The following is a 24207-nucleotide window of genomic DNA, read 5'->3' on the forward strand; positions in this document are numbered from 1 at the left end:
TTTTTAAATATTGAGATAACCCAGTAGTCCTGGTGGTGGTGGTTGTTTTTGGTGTTTTTTTTTTTAAACTCTTAAGTACTTCAGTGCTTAAACTGGTTCCTGATGTTGAATTGCTGGCATCAATACATGGGAACTGTTAAACTTTGGGGAAGGAAAAACTGAGGTAAAGCATCTTTCATTTCAAGCTGCCTAAGACATGTGAATGCCTCGTGAGTCAAATACTTGCTGGGCTCTTCCAGGATGCAGGCAGGAGGTGCCACCTGAACCAGAGGGACCTTTGTCTGTTGAGTCCAGTTCTCGGTGGTTCCCACCGCACCGACAGCTGAAACTTGCTGGAACTGAGCAGCGTTGTCAGGATTTTGCACTGGTGTTGACGTGGGGAAATCCTGTCTCCCACTGCACCCCTGGGAGGACGAGCATCCGATGGATGAGCTGACCTTTCCTGTGCTGCCTGTCTCCCTAAATAATTGCTGTTTAGGGAGGCACGTGCCAGCCCCTCCAGTGCTGGGAACGATGTCCGTGGGCAGGAAGCAGCTTCAGGTGCTTGTCACCGCTGGTACTTTATATGTCACTTCCCTAGCACTGCGGAGTGCCTCAATTTTTCCCACCCTCGGTTAAAAATGCGGTGCCGGGGCTTTGACTCATTCTCCATATGCTGAAGTGGGTTTTGAGGAGGAAGGAAGAGGAAAGCAGGGAATGCAGTGTCCTGCGTAGCCCACTCCACGCAAGCTTGCCTCTGTCCCATCAGCCCTGCTGCTCACCAGCTAGAAAAATCATTCGGAAACGAGGTACCGTGCTCTCGCTGGGCAGCATTTCCTTTCTTCCCTTTCCCTTACGTGGCACTGCTGGATGCTGCTCCATGCCCAAGGTTTCCTTCTTTCTGAAAGTTTGTGAAATAGCGTGGATTCTAGCACTTCTGATGAATTAGAAAGGTTAGTCAACCTTCCTAGGAAATGCTTTCGTAGCCACTTGCGCTGAATACTTGCTCCAGCATTCGTGCTCTTCCCTGCAGTGTTGCCTAAACGGAGCTTCCCATCTCTGGGGGAGTGAGAGGGGGTGGAAGAGTAAAGACTTCTCTTCTTTCCGTTCTGTCCCACCCACCTGGCAGCCTTGCACTCGCCTTTCTGGGAATGCAGATTAGTTTTCCAGGTAGTGATTGAAAACAGAGCCCATTGCTGGAGGTGTCAGTGCTTACCGACACTTAGAAGGTAACGTGCTTGCTTAGCAGAGAAGCTCTTGGCGCTCTACGGGCCAGGGAGTAGTGCTGAGAAGTCAGTGCGGCAGTACCAACAGAAAGGTATCTCACTTGTCTTTCAAATGCTTTAGGAACCTGGGACGCTCAGCTCTTTCTAAGAAGACTTCAAAGTTACTGTGTGACTGTGATGTATTTTTTTCTTTCAGTTTTCCTCAGCCTTTTACTTTACTGTGGTAAAAGCGTAGCAAGCGTTTTCTAGGAAAAAATGTAGGTGCTTGATTTTTCGGGTGGTAATTCTTAGCCACTTTTGGGTGGGGTTGGTACATAAGCATACATGGGCATGTGCTGCTCTAAGATGAGACTAAATCTCACTTCAAAGGGTATACTTTTATCTAGGTAGTAGTTCTGCACCAAGTAATACGTTGGTGTAAAAAAAAAAAAAAGGCAGATTCCTGATGTGAAGCACGTGGTAGAATGAGATGTTGAACCGTGGGGTGGGGTCCATTTCTACCTAGTTTGCGCTGTCTTTTGAAGGAACAAAGAGTACTGAAACACTTTTTATTTCTGTTAAAAAGATAACAGGATTTAGCAGGGGAGAGCATGGTAAGACGGGAACAGGTGAGCACATGGAGCAAAGAGCAGCTGACTCCAAAGAGATGGAGTTTCGTCATCTCTGAGTGGGTGGAAGTGACAACGCTCACGGTGACGTGTCAGGTTTCTTGGTGGACCTTTTCTCTGGCTGGACAGCCGGGAACTTGCGTGTGATTTAGAGCTATTTTTGTGCATTCACCTTTCCCTCTTCCCTGCAGGGGATCTCCAGCAGCACCTGCAGGCCATGTTCATACTGCTCCGCCCAGAAGACAACATCAGACTGGTAGGCTGGCTTTTTGCTTATCTGCTGTTAAGGAATATAAAGGTTAAGTTCCACTTGACAAACACACCTGTGTAACTCATGAAAGCAGTGGCGCATGTATGTTTGAGTGGTTTCATCAGCAGGTTTGGGGAGTCTCCTTTGCAATTGCAAAGGTAGAAAAGCAGCTAATTATGAAAAGCCTGCTTATTTGGTTGTTCAGTGAGACAAATTGCATGGCTAGAAGTCTGCCTTTGAACCAAGTACTGAGTACTTACACTCTCAAAAAGTACTGTAAGAATTGCCCGAGAGGCTGGGTAAATTAGCTTGGAGTCCTGTTTAAATCAAGAGTGGATGACTTAGGTCTGACCAGCGCAAACACCTGCCCTTCCATGTTAGTTCATTTGCGTTCCTCACTCTGCTCTCCAAACTTGTTGCGTCCCAAAAGGCCGTGGCTCATCAGGAAGGAGCATGTAGGATCCCCATGTAGTTATGCACCTATATTGAACCTTGTCTTCCTGCTTTTCTGGGTTGTTACCTCCTATAGGAAAGGAATGGAAGTTAGGCATTGCTCTTTATAGCATTGATGTGCTGTCCTAAAGACCTCCAGAGGCCAAAGAAGAGCAGTGAGGAATTTGTCTAGGACATACTGAAGTGCTGTACAAGGTCAGGCATGACTGAAGTGTATCTGCATCTCTCCTCACTCAGTAGCCTGAAGTTTCTTTCCTGTGTTGTCTTGGTGCTTCTTAGCAACGTATGGCCAGCATCAGAAATGTTATTCTGGCACCTCTGGTTTGCTGAATCCTCCTGAGCTCTGCTGGAGCTGAACTGATCTCATGAGTATAGCTAGGAAACAGCCAAGATTATTATGGAATGCTTTGACTTTAAAAGTGACCCCTGAAAATAATTTGGTGTAAGCGAACTAAAAGACCTACTCCTAAACTTTGTCAGGCACACCTTGCTGTCACTAAAATTTCGGTGAAAGTGATGGGAGTGGGGGCTCTCAACGCTTTTCGGAATCTGAGCCAGGGTTAGAACATTGGAAGCTATTGAACACGTCATTGTTCAGCAATATCACTGGCTACATTGTGTGATTTGGGACAAATTAGCCTTAACCGCTGAATAAGGACTTTGTGGGCTGAGACATAAACCCTTTTGTTCAGAGCTACATTTGGAATGCTGAAATCTTGCATGAGGTTAAGTTCGATAGTCTACTTGAATTTAATTGATTCTCGACGAACGAAGGGTGTGCAGAGCTGCGAATAGACTCTCTTATAAGATAGTAAATACAAATGAGATTTGAAATATAAACAGTACTGAGAGAAATGCATTCTCTTCTTGTGTTGGCTGCTGTCATTCAGAGGGCAGACTTCACAGCTCAGAGGGCAGCAGAGGAATCTAATCCTCTATAAACCTACACTTAAAATTTGGAACAACTCTTGTTTTTGTTGGAGCTATTGGCAGAGTGTTTTAGCCTTCCATGAGAGCAGGATTAGAGCAGTGGTACCAGTGTAAGATCAGTAAGAAGGAGAGGAGAACGAGTTAAAAGTGTACAAACTGATTGACCGTATTCCTGTAGCTTAACAGAGCGGGGACTTGTTTACTTATATGTGTTCAATAGTAAAAGACTTCAGAAAGTTGGGCACTTTTTTGTCTTCAAATCAAATATCCTAATGAGAACTGTGTTCTTGTATGAAACACCTACTATCGTGTAGCATGAAAAAGAGGAAAGGTCAATACGAACTTACCTCTTGGAATGGGCTGTTCATAAGGGCTGGTAAAATATCACATCACACTTCTGACAAAAAAAGAATGCAGCAGAAGATAAAGTTGGCTTTCGTTTGGGTGAGCCTAAAACTAAGAAAAGTGTTGCTGGCCCTGAAAGGACTACAGAGATCTTGTTCATGAACAGACTGTAAATAACCTCCCCAAATTGAGGAGAAAGATAGCTCTGTGTAGATGAGCTGTGTAGATGAGCTGTTGAGAAAGAACCTTCCATCTCATCGGCGTCCCCGAAGCTAGGCCATCCTCCCTAGATTGAGTGGGATTTCAAATATCTTCATTTAAAAGGCATCAGACCACTTACTTGGTACGCTGCTGCAGTTGGGTGAGTGTATGAACTGGAGCTTAATGAAAGGGTTAGAGACCAATTTGTGATTTGACGGGCGTGTTGGAGCACTAGTAGTAACTTTTGAGGTTGGCTGGTTTAGAATGTCAAATTTGCTGGTTTATTATTCTAGTAAATTTAGCAAAACACATTATCTGCTCCAGTCATGGTCCTTTGCTTTGTGTTAAGGGTTTAAGTGTCAGATCTAGAGAGCTACAACAAGCCATGCCCTGTTGGTCTTAATTGGTCCTCCAAAAATCCCCCCCAGTGACTTGAAGCTACGTGACCTTTGGCCACTGTTTGTCCAGCCATGGTCTAAAGGGTATTGCATTAAGACCACACTTCCCATTACTGGTAGCCAAATTGGTTTAGCAAAGTAAGTTAGATTATGTTAATCCTCTTGCTGCTGGACTGTCCTCAAGAGAGGCAGAACAGAGCTGGTGTGTGGATGTCCCGGACACAGGGCAGCTGTTGTCCACCTGCTCCCATTTTAGGCAAGTCTTCGTTTCTGTTTGGGGTTTGGTTCCTAATATAGATAATGACTTTAACCACCAAGACCTTGGTGATTGCTTGCTCTTCTAGGTTGAAGAGTACCCTTTCTGTTTTACTACAAGTGGTTAGTTGTAGAAACAGCCGTCTTTGGCAGAATTCACACCTTGAAGGCCTGACCACTTTGATCCTCCGTGTTTCCAAAGGATTCCCAGTGACTCAAGGAGCAAAAAGGAAAATAAGGCTGGTTTTAGCATGACTTATCCTAAAGAGATGGGGTGGGGCACAGTCTCTTGCTGTATGGATCACGTCTGTCTGCTGGCATCAGCGTTCGGGTAGTTTCTGTTAGTCTTCGGTCCCATTGGACAAGTCTAGAAGACGCAGTCAATGCCATCTCCTGCCTGCACTTGCTATTCCGCCCCCATCACCTCCCGCAATGCCACTGGGAAGCTTTTCCTGCCGCTCTCAGCATAGTCTCCTGCGATAGAGCACTGCGGTGAAATAGCCAGCTCTGTTTTAGCTGCCACAAGCTGTTTTAACCTTTGTTGTAGACTCTGCCACATCTTGTGGGAGACACTTACTGGCTAGCGGACAGGCGATGTGTGAGGAGGTCAGAGGGGGCTTCCTCCAAGTTAGAAAGAGCTAAAGGAGTATATTGGGAAAAGCAGCCTACTCCTGAGAGATCCCACGCAGTAGTTATTTTGTGAGCTTTTTTTTTTTTTAGGGATTAAATGACTGTTTAAAGTGGGCACTCTGCGCCGTGAACTGCTGTGTGCCACCAAGAAGTGCCTACACAAGCAGTGGCTCGGGAGGGCTGCTGGTGTTGGAGGAATTCAGGTTCCATTTGTGAAGGATGTCAAACACCGCTTTGAGCTTCAGCTGTTGGGTCACAAGAAATTTGGGAACTGGGTCCTGTCGCAGCAGGCAGGTGCCTGTCCGCAGCACAGGGCAAGGCCGGGCTGTGACGGCTCCGTCTTGCCCATGTTTGCTCTCTGTAGGCCCCGCTCAAAGTTCAAGCAGCAGTTTAACAATAAGGTAAACACTGAAGCCGGATGGTATCTTGGGCTTGGACTAGACTGTCCAGAGTTAAGATTATACATAACTAAGACACTTCCTTTCTAGGGGTGTCCTAGTTTCTCTAGTTGGGACCCTGTGACTAAAATAACTGCAGCTGGCTTGGAACAGAGTCCAAAAAGCATTGCAAGTAAAAGCTGCATACTGCAGATGTTTATAGACAGAACCTAAAATGCTGGGCTCCATTCCCCGGGCTCCTCACTAACCAGCAGCCTGTCTGTAAGAAGATTTGCAGGAGTCACTTCAGTTCTCGCTTCCTCGTGGCTTCTGGAGGAGCGTTACGCTTCAGTGTAGCCTTTCAGGAGCTTCAGTGTTGGTCTGACGCTCACAACTTAGCTGCACCGCTGCTTCCTGAATGCTGTCGGTAGTACTTGATTTGGGGGAGTCTGGGGTGAAGTTCAGGCATCCTCCAGCGCTGCTAGATCTCTCTTTTGGTACTGGGGTACATGTGGTTATGGTAGGAGCAATGAGGCTCAATGACTTTCATCTTCTCTGCGCAATCTGAATCCAACCGTGGGTACAGCTTAGTTATGGGGAAATCTTTCTTGCCAGGTGTAAAGCAGTAAGGTTGCTTCTGCTGGGTAAGTTGCTAGAAGAATTTAAAGGACCAGCAGGCAACCACATATCAATTAGATCCTGCTTTGTCTGTCCAGCTGCATAGGAAGGTGGTAGAAAGAATCTCGTTGGAGCTGTTGTAGCACAGAGTAGTTTAAAGGAAAGCCCTAGCACTTTGGACAAAGCCCTCTGAGAGGTGAAGAGCATGTTCAATGCCTGTCTGTCTCTCTGAATGCGTAATGCTCCACAAAGTTCACTAGGCTGGGACCAGTTGGAGGACTGTGGCAGCCAGCCTCGTAGGCTGCTGGTTAAACACAAGCTTGGTGGGACAGAGCAGGCCTGCAGCAAGGGGTGCAAAAGGCACCAGGAACATCCCAGCTGTTGAGGAAAGCATTGTGTGAGAAAGTCGCTTCTCCCTCTTCTGCTGGTTACCCAGCTGAGAAGTGTGGGTCATCCGTACCAGTGCAAACTGCATCACTGCTTCTGCGCCTGTCACTCAGCATGAAAAGGTGGCTTGTAAAGGTAATGGTGTGTGTTTTGCTGGCGGCACTGCTGATCTCTCCTCTTCCTCTCCTTAGGCTGTAAGACTGGAAAGTACCTACCAGAACCGCACCAGATACATGGTGGTAGTGTCCACCAATGGCAGACAAGACACCGAAGAGAGCATTGTTCTAGGAATGGATTTCTCTTCCAATGACAGGTACTCACAGTGTCCAGGTGGGGAAAGTCCTTGTGTTCAGCCATGTGTTGAGTAAAGTGTAGAAATCGTTTGCTGGTGTTCCTGCTTTCTGGGGATAGGCCGCTTCAGATTTTCCAGCCTAACACCTTGACACCCAAAATTCCCCTTTTAGTTCTTTAAGGGAGGTGGAAAATGGAAGGCAACGGCACAGCTCCGAGCCTGAGGTTTGTGTGAGGACATTAAGTGTCCTTAAGTGTCTCTGAATGGTGAGGTCCCTAAGCCCTGCATCTGCGTGCCAGAGACAGGAACAACTCGCATGCAAAGAAAGAAAAAGCTGCAATTAGAGAAGCTGGACATCAGGGTTCAGGAGAGCAGCTAAGAAGAAAGTGACTGTCAGGCAGCCCCTCTCCAAGGTCATGGCATAAAGGAGCTGATGGGAACGTCAGGGTTGCTGATGGCATATCTTACATAACATGTGCTTCCTCCAGACATCAGTAGGTCATCAGGGTTTAGTGCTTTTGCTTCATCCATTTAAATTGCTGGTGACCTCTCCAAAAGGTTGCAGAATGTGGCTAGGAAGCAGCGTTTGCTGCTGGAATGACTGTAAGTCAGGAGGCAGCACCCCCAGCAGCTTCACGGGCAGAAGCTTCAAGTTTAGAAAAGGACACTGGGAACTTCGGAGAGGACATGGAGGCCCGTGACTCTTTAAAAGGGTTGTAAGTCTTGTAAATTAGGGTCACTAGAAAATCTTTTAGAACTGTTAGGCTAAGAAATAGCCTTCCAAAACAGCCTGCTGATCGCAACGGCCACCATGCTTAATTTCAAGTGGCTTGATTTGGATGCTTGGCTCAAGTGATGCCTGCTAAAAAGGGGGACCAGCTTGATGCTAACACTGGTTCCCTTTCTGTGCGTGTGTGCACAGCTGTAGCTCAAGGATGCTCTTGCAGTAGGGTAAGAATAACTTGTCCTTGCCCAGGTTGCTGTGAGCTTGGAGCTTGCTATTGGCTGTGATACACCAGCACAGCCACCTTTGATAACTGAGAGCTCGCTGGTATTCGGTCTCTAATAACATAGCAGGGTCATTTTAGCTTTCTGCTAGAGTTACTTGGGTTCTGGATGGTCAGCCTGATACACCCTCCCCTAGCCCACTTGGTATTTATAACTCAATGTAGACTTGTTGCTATGGTCTCTGATAAGCGTTTGCTTAACAGTATCACTAAAAATACCCTGGCCACCTTGGGAAGCCTTTTAAAAACACATCTTTCCATGAGCTCATCTCATGTTGTCAACAGAAATAGCTGCGTGCCACAGTGTCTCCTTGTGCCGGGCACCAGTCGCTCCGAGGCGTGTGCGTTTACAGGGTTTTGTGTCTGCTGACCCTCTGAAGCCACGAATCCTGCCCTCTTCCCCTACTTTTCATGAGGTGCAGAGACCGACGGGGGGTGTTAGGGCTTGTGGAAATCTGAGAGCAGTTAGTGCGAAGCCTAAGAGCAGGAGGCAATTGAACCCAATTCTTCAAGATGCTGCTTTGATTTTGGACCAATTTTACAGCTTTATGAGATTCAGTTTTTTCATTCGACGACCTGGGGCAGGTCGTGTTGGGGTTCCCCCGCCCCTGCCTTTTTTCCGTCGCTTGACTTCTGCTTTTAACTTGGCTTTTTGCTCGGTTTTACAGAGAGCAGGTGACTGTGAGGGTAAAGAGGTCAAAGCAGCTGAGAGAGGAGTGGGTTTGCCAAGCGGTGTCTATCTCAGCTGGCTGTTGTGCCCATCCTCGAGGTGTGGGAGGGCGAAGAAGGGGCAGGAGTCAACAGCGGGTGTGAGGCTGTCATTGCTAACCTACTGTGCCGCCAGTCACCCTGCTATCCCAGTTCCCAGCAGCTGTGGCTGAGGGGCAAACAAGAAAACAAATCTGTGGATTGCAAAATCAGAGCTAGAACCAAACCATTTGAGCCTGAGAGGGACTAATCTGTAAAGAAAGCCTTGAGCTGACTGAAGACTGTGAGCTCCTTCTGACCTTCCGCAAAAGCTTGTTGCTTCTGAATCTTGTTTGCTCTTCTTGTGAGTGTATGTTAACACTTTAAGCTTACTTGAAAGAGTCCCCTGTATCTGATTAATGATCCTTGCCAGACACCTGTAGAACGACACTGGCTCTGTTTGCCCCTGAAGCAGCAGTGGGATCTTTTCGTTTTGTTTCCGAGTGCGAACATCTGCAACCATTGCTGTGAAATGAGAATAATAGCGTGGTGCTGTAGTGGATGGGCTGACCTTCTCTTTCTTACTACAGTAGCACGTGTACAATGGGCTTGGTGCTGCCGCTGTGGAGCGACACCTTGATCCACCTGGACGGGGATGGGTGAGTGTCTTTTGTATGTTCTAGGTCAGTAACAGAAAGTTTCCATGTGTTAGCTTACAGCTCAGTACGTGGAGAAGGATTCAAATGATTGCAGAGCCTTAACAAGTCCAGCAGACCTCCTGCTGTTGACCTGTATCGGGTTAGTAGGCTCAAAGGCCCTAAATCACAGTGGTTGTGGCAGGGAACACCAATAATTGACTTATCTGTGAATAAACACACACTGAGACAGTGGCTTGTGTGTGTGTTTAAGCTGGAGTAAAGGAGCTTTTGCTGGTGAGTGGGTGTGTAGTGAAAGCTCCTTAAAGGGATCCTATTATGTGTTCCTCCACCACGCTTGCAGCAGGCAGCGTTCGGCTGAACATAAAATAAGAATGATGTTTCTCTGCCAAATAGACACCTGACTTGCAGACTCCTGTTTGTGCCATTACAAAGGCTGTCCAGTGCAGTGCGTGGAATGACTTTTCTTTCCTTGGTAGCTGCCCCAGGATCACTTTAGCTGGACTCTGTTGCTCCCAGCTGTGGCACTGAATTTGTGTTGCCAAGGTAAACAGCACAGCCCAGCACTGTCCCACTGTCTTAGTTTCGTTCCCAAACAGCAGCCGCTTTCAAAAGTTATCTTAGAGCTTTTAGTGTGCTATTTTGATCTGTTCGCTAGCTGAACTCAGCAGTGTATGCATAGGGCTACTCCTTTGCTGTTCTAACGTGCTACAAACTATCAGTTATTAACTGAAAAGTTGCTTTTGGGACACATTTTTACTGCGCCTTTTTTCCTCTCTGCAGAGGGTTCAGCGTATCGACAGATAACAGGGTTCATATATTCAAGCCAGTCTCTGTGCAGGCAATGTGGTAAGTACTTACTCTAATCTGTCCCGGTGATCCAAGGTGTTTTGGCTGCTTGAACATTTAAAAAGCAGGTGCTGCTTTGCATTATTGGTACCTTGAGACCTACTTGAGCAGCCAGAAGTCTCCTTCTGAGACTGGGAAGGAAGTTTGACACTCAAGAAAAGAAACCTGCGAGTGCTGGTGTACAGCCGTGAGTTTGTAACACTCCTGCAGCCGCACCTTCGTCTCAGCTGGGGGCAGGAAGGAATAGGGTAATTTTCCTTGCAAAGGGCTGCTGCTTTGAATCTCTCCAAAGCAGAATTGCTTTGAGCATGTGTTTGAAATACATTTATTTTTTCATTTGTCACAAATAAGGAAATACATGCTGTGCATATTTTAGGAGTCTCTTGTCTCCAGTGAGACGTGTTCATTGTGATAGCGAGAAGGAAAGAGAAGCTGCCTGCATTTTTCTTTCCTTTTAGGGTGGTTCATGTAAGAATGTAGTGGCCATGAAAGTATTTCTGGCTCAAGCTTCTTTGCATTGCAGAAATACATTGCCTGTCAGGGTGTCATGCTACTGTGTCACCCCAGTGATTTTGACCTGGATCCTTCTGATCCCAGTCAAAGATTTAAAACAAGCTAAAAATAGGAGAGGGGGATTTGTTTCCCAGCAGCAGCTGAAGAAACTTCTGACATCCCTCGTGCAGTGAGAGAGGCCAGACACCTAAACACCTCAGTAAAGTCAAGTTCTAAGCCCTTGGTTGTGCAGCTCTCCATGTCTCATTCCTGGGTGTCCCTGTCCTGTACGCAGGGGAGCTGATGGCGCGGTATGAGCTGTTAGAGCACCCTGTCGTGGACGCAAACTCTGTGCATCTTATTTATGGCTTAGGCAGTTGTAGCAGTTTTTGGAGCCTCTGCCCTATGAATGATGGGCACTTTCGCTGCTCTCCAGCCTTGACTTGGCATACTTCAGTTAAGACGTGCAAGTTCTTGCAGCGGGTGGTTATCCACACCCTTGCAGGACAGCCTCCTGCTCGGTGCTGGGGGCTGTTGCATATGGCACTGGGGTTTGTACCAACTGGTGGGACATAAGCAGCATCCTGGAGGAGGCTGAAGGAAGAAATTATAATCCTGCATGTATTTTTCCCTTTCTAGGTCTGCTCTGCAGAGTTTACATAAGGCTTGTGAGGTGGCACGGAGCAACAATTACTACCCAGGGAGCCTCTTCCTCACGTGGGTCAGTTACTATGAGAGCCATATCAACTCCGACCAGTCGTCAGTCAACGAGTGGAATGCCATGCAAGATGTGCAGTCCCACCGGCCCGACTCGCCCGCCCTCTTCACAGATGTGTAAGTTGCTGTGGCTCTGCTGAGCCAAAGTGTTTGGCTGTCGAGCGCTGCAGTCTGCAAATGAGGAGACAGTTTTCACAAGAGATTGCTCTTAATTAGATATTAATGAAGTTTCCTGTTCCAGGTAATAATAAGTGGACCCCTGGTTAGGTAAACACCAGCACTGGAAGTTTAGCCCTCCTGGGGCTCCCTTGCATCTCCTCCAGCCTCTGTTTTCAGTCTAGGTTTTTACTTTGGGCTTTAGGCTCACAGATCTTTGCTTCTGCCAGGTAAGTCCCACGTTACTAGAGAGAGAGAGGTGCGGTGTATTCTAGTACCTACGCCTTTCTATTTGCTGGTTTTGGCTTCTGATTTCCAGGCCTAGTGTCTCCTGCAAGGAGCAGGTTTCTCTGCACTTTGCTCTTGCGCTGGCGCATGTCTGAGCGCATAGCTAGAGTAACATGGTCTTTTTTTCCTTACTCAGTTCGTTTTGCTGTAAAGTGAAGTGTTTATGTATGGACTTCTGAGACTGTGAGCTCATAAGCATCCTCACAGGCATCCATCTGATACGCCTAAGAGTGGGGACAAAGAGCAATTCAGTTTTTCATCGTTCTGAGGAGCTCTGCGAGTATGGAACAGGACAGTATATAGGTCTCAAGCTGTCTCCAGCTAAATGCTTGGATGTCTGGTGATACATGGTCCAAACCAGTGGCTGAGGTAGATCAGTAGACAGTTTTTAAAGGCAAAATTTATAGGCTATATCAACATTCAAGGTTTACAAGCCCTGTAATTGGTAATTGCTGATGGTACTGATACCATATAACCTCAAAGGTAGTCCATATCCAGATGTGGTGCCAAGCGTGAGGGCTTAGCTGCCCAGTCTGTAGTAGAAGAAATGACTTCAGTGGCCCCAGCTGCTTTCCCAGAATAATAGTGCCATTGGTTGATTTATGCTCTCAGATATTTCCTGTTGTTGGAGTTCAGTGAGTGAATAATAATGCTGAGCAGTTGTTCAGCTGTGAACAAGTCTTCACACTTGATTGTTTTTTAATGTACAAGAAAGGGTGGCTGAAAAGTTTTGGCAGGCTGTCAGATTAATATTCTCTTGCAGCTTTTCACATCTAAATTTTAGGTAACCCACCCTTTCCCTGGTGGCAGCAGTTGAATGATTTCCTGGGGACACCTAGACAGCGTTTTCTTAATTGGGTCCTGAAATAATGCGTGAGCTTAAAAGGACCAGGAACTTTCATTATTTTTATTTGTGAACCACCAGTTGGACACTTGTAAACCAGAGAAGAGTCTATGCAGTGACCATCGTGGCAACCTTCCAGAGAAATGGAAAGGTGGTGTGAGATGTTACTGCTGAGTCCCTTCTAAAGACGATGGGTGAAACAGCTCTGTGCTGCCGCTCTGTTGCAACTTCCCCCGGTGTTAGTCAGGCTATTTTTGCAGCTGGTGATAAGGCCCCTGGCAGCAGAGGCTGGAGGAATGTGCAGAAGCTTAGCTGCCCTCATCTCTCCATGTAAGGAGCTTTGGAGCTGTTACCTTTCCAAGAAAGGTAGGGGGAGGCTTAGATATTGCTCCAGAGAGTATAATGCAGCCTTCCCAATTTAAATTTTACCAAATACCAGAGGTTCTCTGGATGACTGCAATGGATTAGGAGCATTCAGTTGGTCTTTCGTATACAACAGAGAATCTAAACTGGGCTTTACAGTCACCTGAAATCCCTCCAGCTGAGGACGTGCTCGGGGGAAGTAGTGCGAGTGTGTGACTGCAGAGTATCCAGTTTATACAGTACCTGTTTAAAAAGTGCCATGAGTCCAGTTTTTTTCCCCGCCTAGTGACTCTGTTTGCTTTCTTCTGATAGACCAACTGAGCGGGAGCGCACGGAACGGCTAATTAAGACCAAGTTAAGGGAGATCATGATGCAGAAAGATTTGGAGAACATCACGTCAAAAGAGGTGCGTGGTGAGGGAGCAGCAGCGCTGTTGTGCAGACTAGAGAGCTCTGACTTTGTCATGAAAAAAGGCCAGAACAAAAACCTCTCATGGCTTCCTTGTGTTCTTTCTCCCCACCCAGATACGCACAGAGCTGGAGATGCAGATGGTGTGTAACCTGCGGGAGTTCAAAGAGTTCATTGACAACGAAATGATAGTGATCCTTGGGCAGATGGACAGCCCCACGCAGATATTTGATCATGTCTTTTTGGTAAGTCTAACGGTGAATTCAAGAGTAAACACACCTAAACACTTCTCACTGTGTTTTGGCTGACCCAGGGGCCTCTGGAGGACCTTAAAGGAGCTCTGAAGGAGAGATTGGCTGATTGTGGGGTCACATACTCTTAAGCAAGACCCAAGACACAAGTGCGGTTGGACAAGAGCAGCGTGGCTTCTTGGCTGTACTAAACTGCCATACAACGCCACCCAAGCTGTAGATCCCATCATTAGAGAAAGAGTCTTAATTCTAACTCCTTTTTAGGGCTGTTTCCATTGATGTAAGAGCAGTTTTGTAGCTTCAACTGTCCAGGCTACCTGCACACCAAGTTCTTGGAGGATATGTGTGTTTGGGAAAGGCATAACTACAGCAAAGAGGGAGGGGAGCTGTTGGGGAGGGCTGTGCAACGTTGAGGTGGAATGACACTCTTCTAACATGGAAAGCTCTGAGTTCATTTGATGCAGGAGGAACAGAGGAGCTTAACAAAGAATCCTGGAGATAAGTCACTTAAGGAAACATAAACATTTCACCTTTAATGTTTTGCTTGCTTAGTTGCCTTTCATTGCTGCTGGGGCCTGTCTAATTACTGCACCTCCTTTTGGTGAGTCAGCACTCTGCTGGATTTCCCAGCCCTGAAGCAACGGACGCAGGTTTGGTTGGGCTGTCTGGCCTATGAGGTTGGCTCAGCTTTAAACGAAGCCATTCCTCTTGGACCAGCTGGTCTTTCCAAAGGAACAGAGCCTCTCCCGGTCTCCTGAAGCTTAGTGCCATGGCTCAGAAGGGATGGTGTATGTTAATGTCAGCGCTCCCAAGAAATTGTGCTGAGGTAGAGCCAGGAAACTTAAAGCGCCTACGATGTAATGGATTTATTATTTTTTTTTCTTGCAGACTGGGTGTTCTCTGGAGAGAGAGACCTGTTAGAGGCTTATGGTGCTAGTCAAAAGCAGTACAGGCAGCTCAGTCTGCTGCAGGGCTTGGAGTCTTAGCTCTGAATGCATTTAGTGGGAACAAGACCTTTAAAACAAGGCTTGCAGGCAGCACCAAGGAGGAGAGCTGTGGCTAATGTGTGCAATAGAGATATTTGCAAAGCAGCTCTCTGCGGTGAGGAGCAGTGCTGCTGGGGCTGGGCACCAGCTTAATTCAGGAGCGTGTATACTGCAAGGCAGAGTCGTACAGTGAGGTCTCTGGAAGGTATGGAGCTGTTGCCTTCCAGGTGGAGGCAAGAGTCCTGTGGGATCCTGCTTAGGGAGTGCTAAAATAACTAAGCAGGAAATAAGAGACCTGATGATGATGTTGGTGATTGTGGACAGGAGAAAAGGCTTTCACCACTGCAGCATTGTTCTCCATACCTGTGGAAACTAGTGGTTCTCAAGCCTGAATTAAATTATTCTTCCTTGCTGAGAAAAAGGCAACGTGAAGCTAACTAAGTCTGGCTGACTAGGGTAAATAAGGCAGGGATCAAAATATAGTTGTTGGTTGATAGTGAATAGCAGGAGCCACCGTAGTCGTCCTCCAGCTCATGCACAGCTCTGGACTTTGCTGGGATTGACCTGATCTGTGTCTGAAGGCAACGGATTCTGTTGATATCTGGGCTACCATGGCATGTGACATTTGCCCCTTTATTCTGCTCAAAATTTAAGAGTCCCATCTGTGCCGAACCCTTGAGTGGTGTCCTCGTTATGATGATTTCTCTTAGGGAGTGGTTCAGTTTAGGAAGAACCAGCTGCTTTTTGTTTGTTGTATTCCTGAAGTGTCAAGACAAGACAACAGACTTGTCCCCATTAGCTACCGGAATAGTAACGCAGCCCTTTCCTCTGGGTGTACATCTAGACGCAGGCCGTGAGCGCTTAGGACTTTTTTTTTTTTTTTTGCAAGTGCTGTCACGGGCACAAGTGCCTGCCTGTGAGTCAGAGCTCTTGGAGCTGCCCCGTCTCAGACACGGGCAGCCTGTGCACGCTTTCTGGGGCGAGCAGCAACCCATCCTCTGGGTGGACGCTGCTGCTTCTGCGAGACTGGGAGGTTCTCGCTCTCGGGCTGACGGGGTTGTCAGGCAGGCGGTGGGTATGCTCCGAGGGCTGGCTCGCCCTGGCTATCCATCTCCTGGCCCTGGGGCAACGTGGAAGCCTGTGCCATGGGAGCAGCTGTGAGCGGTGCAGTTCTGGTGACGGTGGTGCTGCCTACATCCCTCTCGCTTACTCCTTCATCTGAACCATCTTGCTGTTCAGGAGCTGTTTTAGGGCAGGGAAGCAGATAGCTTGTGCACCTTACATTTAGAAGGAAGCCTTTGAGCGGTTTTGTCCTCAGTCAGGGTTCATGTGTTTGAGCAGGAAGCAAAGCGGCGTGGAGGCCCTGCGTGTGCTGCAGAGAAGAGGGTTAGCTAGCCAGGGTTCAATGTGTTTATTCCTCCGCTCTCACAGGCTTTGAACGTGGGGAGAAGAGGTGTAACCCAGCTGAGCTTATGGTGTTGCTGCCTTTGATGTGCGAGATGGGTGTTTCACGTATAAACGGCACCTGGATGGTTTTTAAATGCAGGCAGTCTCTCTTCTGTGGGGTAGAGCTGGCAGCAGCCTCCAGGGAAAGGGTGGAGCGGTCTTGTCTTTGCTGAGGTTGATTTGTCAGCGGTTTGCAGGAGGTGCCAGCGTATGGTGCTGGGTTCCTGCTTTGCAGAGCTGCTGGTTGCCTCAGAATAGATCTAGTTAATGGGGCGAGATAAGGTGCTGAACATCAGCCCTGTTACCACTCTTCTGTGTACCCCTTTACTCAAAAGACCCCCTTGCTCTCCAACACATGGCTGGCCAGCTTCCTCCTCCAGTTCACTGGTGTCAGTCCTTCCCTTCATCAGTTGTCTGGCCATGCCTTCCTTCTGGCTGATGTGTCCCTTTACGTTTTCCCCGCAGGGCTCCGAATGGAATGCCTCCAATTTGGAAGACTTGCAGAACAGAGGGTAAGTAGCTTCAGGCCATCAGCTTAAAAGCAAGAGCCTGGCCTCAACGCTTGTCTATGCAACAAACTGTGTTCCGTACCTGATGTGCAACCTGCGTTGTACTAAAGGTTTTGCAGATCCGAACAAGCTCTTTCTTCCCCCAAACCCTGTGTCCCACAAACAGGCGCCCTAAAGTAGAAGAATCTTGTTCCCTGACCTTGTCTGACATCCCCTGGGTGAACCAAGGAAGCCAGTAATCTCATAGCTATAAGTAGCAAAAAGCTACAATTACTTAACTGGATGCTGTGTAGTTGGCTCTCTGCTCCAGCCCGTTGTTCTGGACCTCTGGACTGCGGCAGGAAGGAAAATATGTAAAAGAGCATTTTTTTTGCTTTGAGTGGGGCCCAGAGGGAAGTAAAGTCCTGTAGCTCTCGGGCTTAGCACTGATGGGTTCCTCCCTCTCCTGCTCTTTCTGCCTTTCAGGCTTAAGCTTAGAGTGCCCTTTCTCTAGGCCAGGTGGATCTAAGCACCGAGATTTTGCAATTAAATGGTGATTTATGAGTTCGGCTTATTTGTGCCAATCCAGTGGAAAAAAAATAATCACTGCTGAATTGAATTGACAGAGTACTTCTGTACCTCAGAGAATCAGCCTGGCGACATTGACTCTTGTCATTCAGCTCAGTCTGCTGCAGTTTCCTTGGGTCAGACAGGTCCTACTTGACTGCCGGCCATCTCATACTTGCTAGGGAAAAGGGATGGCACTCCCTTGCGGTGCTCTTGTTCTGTCTGATATCCCAGCATGAGCGCAGTTCATAAGCATCTTGGAGTAACCCTCAGGGCTAAAAATACTGGATGTAGTGCACATAAATACCATATGGTTTATCTAGCAGTTTCCTTTCCAGAAAATTTAGGGATAATAAATAAATCCTCCCGAGTGGCTCATTGTCTGTTACATCTTTCTATAGTTATTTTATGCCTTTGTTTACCTATGGTGTTGCTCACGAGCTTATGCCTTCAATCTTCCTGTGTGGTTGGTGCAGCAGGAGGAGAGATTCACAAAGGAGTTTTGTGAAAGTGTCCAGACACGAACTGAACAGTCTGTGCAGGAGCTCCTTTGACCCAAATGTTGCAAACACTGAGAATAGAGATGGTGGGCAAGGAGCGTAACCTGACATGCTGTAGAGAAAGCTTCTATCCAGTGTGGATGGAAGCCCTCTTAGCAGAGGCTAGGCTCTAAATTGCTCAGCAAAACCTTTTGTCTGGGTTAGCTGCGGCTTCCTTGCATTAGTCCTGGTTTCCAAGGAGGTGTGTTCGAGACTGCAACTTCAAATGCTTTTGAGTTTTGCCACTTGCAAACCAAGGCAAGGCTGTGACGTAGCAGCTGTGATATCTCTGAACTTGCTGTGTTCTGCACACTCTGCATTTTTATCCGCTGTCTGTTTCCACGCAGGGTGCGGTATATTTTGAATGTGACTCGAGAAATAGATAACTTCTTCCCTGGACTCTTCGAATACCATAATATTCGGGTATATGATGAAGAAGCAACAGATCTTTTGGCTTATTGGAATGACACCTACAAATTCATCTCCAAGGCAAAGTAAGTCTTTTCAGAACAGAACAAAACACATGTAGAAGATGTATACTAAGCCTTTTGTATTTTCCTACTGATTTTCTTAACTACTTTTCCTCCTTCCCTACCTAGGATCAAAGCATTTTCATTTTGTAGTTTCTGTCTAAGTGTTAGAGTTGTCTTCCACAAATTTTCATTCTTGCAGGTGCTTGTACAAGGAGCAGGTAGGACTGGTGAGGGGTTTCTGCCCAGCTGCAGTCCAGGCAAACACTGGAGGAGAACATTCCTCTACTAGAGAGCTAAGAGTTTGCCTTCTGCTTAGGAAATGCAATGGAACTACAGAGTTGCTGGTGGGAGGAAAGGAGAGTAACAAATCGAGCAAGGTTTAACAAAACTAAGCAGCAAAACCTCATGAGCCAAACACAAACATAAGCTCTTCCCTGCATTGCAAGCTTGTATGATAAAGCCCACGGTCTGGAAGTGATTTCTTGTAGTGAAATGCTCCAGAGCATTTCAATGTTTTGACTAATTTGATTTGCAAAGTTGAGAAGGTCTTAGAGCAGTCTAAAAGATGCTGTAGCCCAGTGTAGCCCGACCAGTGCCGACATCTGAGTGAGGAGTGTGGATGAAGGTATAGGCTGAGACAGCGGCGAGCGGCTGAGGTCTGAGCTTGTCGAGGCACGTGACTGTGTGTGCTCTGTGGCCTCCTGGTTTGTCCTGTGGGAACTTCACATGGCTGGCAATCCAGAAAACCAAGCGCTTAAAGGAGAAGACGAAAGGTGCCAAACCCAAGTTCTCTCTCAGCCTGTTCCGTGCCAATGCCACCCGGCGCACGGAGTTCACAGAGAAGGGCCGTAGCCTTCCTCCTTGTATTTCACGGCAGACAAATGTTTTTTAATTCCTTGGAGCAAAGTGCTGGCTGCCCGTTCAGGCCCTGTCTGTACCAGCCTCATCGTGCAGAGCAGCAGCTCATTGCACTCGAAGGCACTGTTTGCTTTGCCTTCAATAAGAAAAAAAATGGATTAAAGCCAAATAATCTTCCATCACGTTGCAGCCGTCATTTGAGGTCGCTGTCTCCAGCTGTGGGGGCTTCCATCTTTTCCATTCACTTGCATTTGGACAGGTACCAAGATGAAGGACTGTTTTGCTACCTATAGACAGTCCTAAGAAATGGTGGTATCAAGAAAATTCTGCCAGTTTGGTCCATGGGGCTTTTATCTGGGTTTGCACCTACCGTTGTCTGGAGAGCTGTGGGTGGGAGCTGGCTGGGGTTTCAAACACCTGACTAACGCAATGTTGGTCGTCTTCAGCCAATTGCCAAACCAAATAATATGCCCTCAGAAGTCTGCAGTATAAGAACATCTCTGTGGTAGAGGCTGCCCTGAACTGCCTAGTATCTTCTAGGCATGTTTCTAAACTGTGACACCATGTTTGAGTGCTAGATGCCCTTTTTATTTGGAATACTGCTTGATGCCAGTGGACCATTTGGGCTAAATTCAGGGATGCCATATTGGTCTTTAGCAGTCTTCATAATCTCTGCAAACAACTGATGTTTGTCGACTTTGCAATAAAAGCTACAGAAGCGCTGTTGTAAAAAAAATCTGTTAAGAATATTAAGACCTTGTTCTTCACTTTCTTTGTGTGTCTTGCTCCAGTTTGTAAATTGGATTATCAGATCGCATCCCAGACTTCAGCTGTGGCCACAGTGTTGAAAATATATTCGATAATGCTCTGGTAAAGAAGTTGCTATTTTCTTAAGCTTCTCAGAGGCCGTGTTTTCTATTTAATGATCCTCTTTTGTCTTTCCCTCGCTTCAGAAAAAATGGTTCTAAGTGCCTGGTGCACTGCAAGATGGGAGTGAGCCGCTCGGCGTCCACGGTGATCGCCTACGCCATGAAGGAGTACGGCTGGAACCTGGACAGGGCTTACGACTATGTGAAGGAACGGCGCACTGTCACCAAGCCCAACCCCAGCTTTATGCGGCAGCTGGAGGAATACCAAGGGATCCTGCTGGCCAGGTGAGTGGAAGGAATGACCAGGATTACCCACGTTAAGGCATAACACTTATATGATTGACTCCATTATTTTAATTAGAACTTCCATCACTGCATCACGTAAGCTTGTGATTGTCTTGGGAAAGATAGCGCTCTGTTTTCATGGGTTATCTCAGCTGAGCCTGGTAAAATGGGTGTAAGAAAGAGCTTTTAGGAGGCTGTTTGGCTTCTGGGATGGCTGCTTTTTGGAGAGTAGCATCCCGTGAACTGCCATCCAAACGCAGCATTCAGAGCTGTGCAGACTCCAGCAGGGATAAATGATGTCCCTATTGCTTGTAACATCACTTAGCAGGGAACTCGCTTTGTCTTCATCTCAGCCGTGCAGTTCCCTGTTGAACATGCCCCTCCTCAGCAGCTGGTCTGGTTTTATTTAGATCCCTTCGGTAAGTGTCGGTGTTAGGGGAGGGGACAGGATGTTCTGTGCGTTGCAACAGCGGTGTGTTTATTCCTGCGTGGAGTCCTGAGGCTGGTCTGGAGCTGGGCCTGGGTACGGACAAGTGTGTTGTAATCCCAAGCCTATCACCTGATTAGCAAAAAGACATAAATATTGCATGTTTCTGAGAAATCCACTTGTAAGCTGTGTTAAGCAATGTCTTCACGTGATCAGCTGGAAGGAGGTAGTGATACTCTGTGTTTTGCCAGATAACGGTATTTTGTTTAGGATCCTGGTGTGCTTTGCTAGGGAGCGGATCTGAAGCAAGCAGAATTACCCAAGCTGAGCCTCCTGCCATGGGAGGTGGCTCTTAGCATGTTTTGACCAAAGTAATTATTTCATTGCTTCTCGGTGCTGTTGAAGGGTGCCTGTCTCATGCTGTTCTTATGCAGCTCAGGCACTACTCCTGCTCACTTTAGGGCACGCTGCTCACCTCTGTCCTTTGCTTGGTTTTGTCCCTTTGAGTCTGTCCTACCCACTTGCAAAGCCGTCCCTTCCCTTTTTCTGTGCTAACGACTTATCTTTCCTTCTGTGCTCTCCACCTGCTCCCAGCAGTCTGGCTATCTCTGCTGCTGGGCCAGGTCTGGATTCCCAATTTTTACACCAAACCTCTGGTATAAGCTCCTCCTGTCTCTGCAGCGTGCTTCCCCTTTCCCGTTCTGCAACCTGAGGGCTCGTCCCAGCTTACTCCCAGTCAGGTGCACCCACGGGGTCTTTGTCCTCCACCTCTTCCCATGTCTGCCTTCATCTCCCCCTGCTCCCCAAGTGTTGCCTGCCATAATGACCCTCTTTCTTTCTGAAAAAGCAGCCAAGTTAGTATTGAGTCTCAGGATAGATCACAGTGGAATAGCTATTTTAAGAAATTGTGCTCTTCTGGGCTGAAACCCTTTGAGATAGATGCCACACCTGCCTTTGGTGCCTCGTGTGACACCAAACATGCTGCTGGCACCGGTTAATAAAGGTCAATGCTAAATTCTGAGCTAGAGGTGACCTGACTGGTGTGGTTTGCTATGTAGCATTGAGCAGATCAGGAAAGTAGATCTCGCTGGGGTAGACTGGACAGAAGAAAAGAAGCTTTTCAGATGGGAAAAACATGCCAACATCCTTTGCAACAGGTTGGTGATCACCCGTGAGGAGCCCTGGGCTGGTAGCAGCTGGTGCATCACATCCCCAAGCCCTCAGCTCTGCAGTTAGTTTAGGTAGTCCATCAGTCTGGTAGCTGGTGGCACACCTGCAAAGCCACCCTCTACAAAAATTTCGGTTAAGAATATATTTTTTGTTCCTGTCTTCAGTAATTTATTTTTCAGGAGGAAAATCTTTCTTGCTGCCTTCATCTATATGGAGTGGGGTTCCCCTCCCGCTTCAGCACACCACTGCTCCTGACCTACTCTGCAGGTTCCCATACAATGGCACGAACAGGATTACTTGTGAGGCTTTAAAAAATGCAAGAGCAGTGCATTACATCTGTGTGTGTAGGACTAAAAAAACTGCAGTAAATGAAGCTTCACTGAAGCAAGGAATGGCCTCTCCGCTGCAGAAATGGTCCCTCTTTATGTGGTTCCTTTCTCAGCTGCAAACTACTGTGGGGTTTTTTTTTTCCTCTTTCTTCTCTGTGTTATTTAGCTTTGCCCTCTGGCCTCTGGCTCCCTTGTTTATTGCTGTGGTATTCCAGGACAGGTGAAAAAAAAAAACAAAAACAAAAAAACAACAGATTCATGCTCATGTGACTGCTCCGATTTCAGAGGGAAGGTATGTGAGGGCAGCCATGTGCTCGCACTATCTAGTTACGGTTTTGTGTTGGGGTTATAGCAACTGGGATATGTTTTCCAGCTGTAAAATGGAAACCCTCTGCCTGCTTTTAGTCACAACAAGAAGCGTGCTTTGCTCTTTGGGACTGTCATACTTCCTGGGGTTAGTTAAACTGTCCCCTCCCTCTGGTGACAGACACAGAAAAGCTGAGCCAGTCCTGTTTCTTTTATTAGTTATGGATAAGTTAGAGGAAAATAGTGTTTGGGATCCCCTGTGCCTTGTGCAACTTGTGAATCAACAGCGATATTTTTATACGGGAGCCTGGAGAGCGGCTGCGGCATGGTGGGAGGTGTGGAGGGCTCCTGGTCCAGGGCTGCTGTGGACACAACCTGGCCAACCCTGGTGCTGCCCCCAGACCTGGTAGCGTGCCTGGCACACTGGACGCCTGGGCTGCCGTGGGCTGCTCTCCCCAGCGCCAGGAATGCTGCCCAAGAGTGTCAAGAGGTGGCTGTGGGCTTTAGGAAGGGGTGTGGGCTCCTGTTCTCTGAGCCTGCTTTTAGCACCTCTTGCAGGTTGTAGGACTGGAGGAAGTGTGAGATTAAAAGTTAATAGAATACACCTCTCCCAGTGGTTGTTGACATCTGTTTTGATTCCCAGATCAAGGCTGTGCTAGGCAAGTTTGGTTTGTTCATGTGCGAGGGTAATTTTGACTTTCAAAGTGGGATGCACCTCAGAGTGCTGGATTTGAGCACAGAAGCACCAGGGTAGGAAGTGCCCTCAGAAGACATCACCAACTTCTCCCCAGGTTACGTGAGCAGAGACTTGAGAAATCTTTGGCATTGCATACAGAGCCTCAGCAACAAGCTGCCTCACGGACAAGCCTGGCTCTGCTGCCAGGGTCAAACTTTGCTCCAAAACCTGTTTGAGGCAGAGCACGTGCGCCCCAGAGCAATGCCTTTGGTCTCTAGTCTTAACCCTCCTCTCCTCTGAAGGGACCTGATTTTGCCCTGTGCCAGACATGAAGTTTGCAGCTGATTATGGGGTTAGAAAGCGAAATCTGTGATGGATTATTTTCCTTAGCTGTTGGGCATCCACAATTAAACTGGTACATTGTAGTTAGTTCAGTAGCGTCTGTTAACTAACTTACTGCAACCAATGAATGTGTCTGGGAGCGCCTGCTCACGCTAGCAAGGGACTGGAGAGGTTTTGCAAGGTCTCCTGCAGATCCGAGGACCTTTCTGTGGTATCTGCTCTCCTCCTAGGGGCAAATCGTGGAAGCACAGCCCTGTGGCCGTGGTCGCTCGGCAAAGCCCTTGCAGACATGGCTACCTGGTGTGGTTTCACTGCGAGAAGTTGCCTCCTTTGCTCTCTATAAGCCCGGGGGAATGGGATGGGTTTGGTTTCTTTTTTAAGTGGAGATAAGGAAGGTGGTGCACTGCCGCTGCCAGCAGTTGCTTGGCCTTGTGACTGCTTAGACCTTTCCTAAAGGGACTTTCCAAGAGCTGGAGAACTCTTGAGCTTCCTTCCTGTGAAAGGCAGGTGGTGTTTTGGGCTGCTTGTTGACTGTTGAGGATGTCTGTGTTTTACACACACCCACATCCACCCACCCCACCCTACCCCCTCGGTTACCGGAGCCCAGTTACCGATCTCCGAAGCTATTCAAAGAAGGAGCCTCAAGGGAAACGGGATTTCATTTGGTGTCCACCATCCACTCGCATCCAGGACTGGAGACCCCGACTCTTCTGCCCATTGCTCACTTGCTAGCAAACAGAATAGTATTGCTGGCTGAGAAAGGACCAAATTCTGCAGTC

The 24207-nt window shown here is 47.6% G+C and overlaps 1 protein-coding gene across 1 annotated transcript in view; it reads left to right on the forward strand.

Moving 5' to 3' along the window:
* SSH2 (slingshot protein phosphatase 2) overlaps positions 1–24207 on the forward strand; it is a 64991-nt gene that overhangs the window by 36380 nt on the left and 4404 nt on the right. The window contains 10 exon segments of the mRNA XM_009880225.1: positions 2005–2069; positions 6849–6970; positions 9234–9302; positions 10083–10148; positions 11280–11474; positions 13321–13414; positions 13533–13661; positions 16565–16611; positions 18041–18187; positions 19978–20178. Coding sequence (XP_009878527.1) covers positions 2005–2069; positions 6849–6970; positions 9234–9302; positions 10083–10148; positions 11280–11474; positions 13321–13414; positions 13533–13661; positions 16565–16611; positions 18041–18187; positions 19978–20178 — 1135 coding nt within the window.

The sequence above is a fragment of the Charadrius vociferus genome, unplaced genomic scaffold (genome assembly GCF_000708025.1).
Source record: "Charadrius vociferus isolate BGI_N301 unplaced genomic scaffold, ASM70802v2 scaffold782, whole genome shotgun sequence".
Lineage (NCBI taxonomy): Eukaryota > Metazoa > Chordata > Aves > Charadriiformes > Charadriidae > Charadrius > Charadrius vociferus.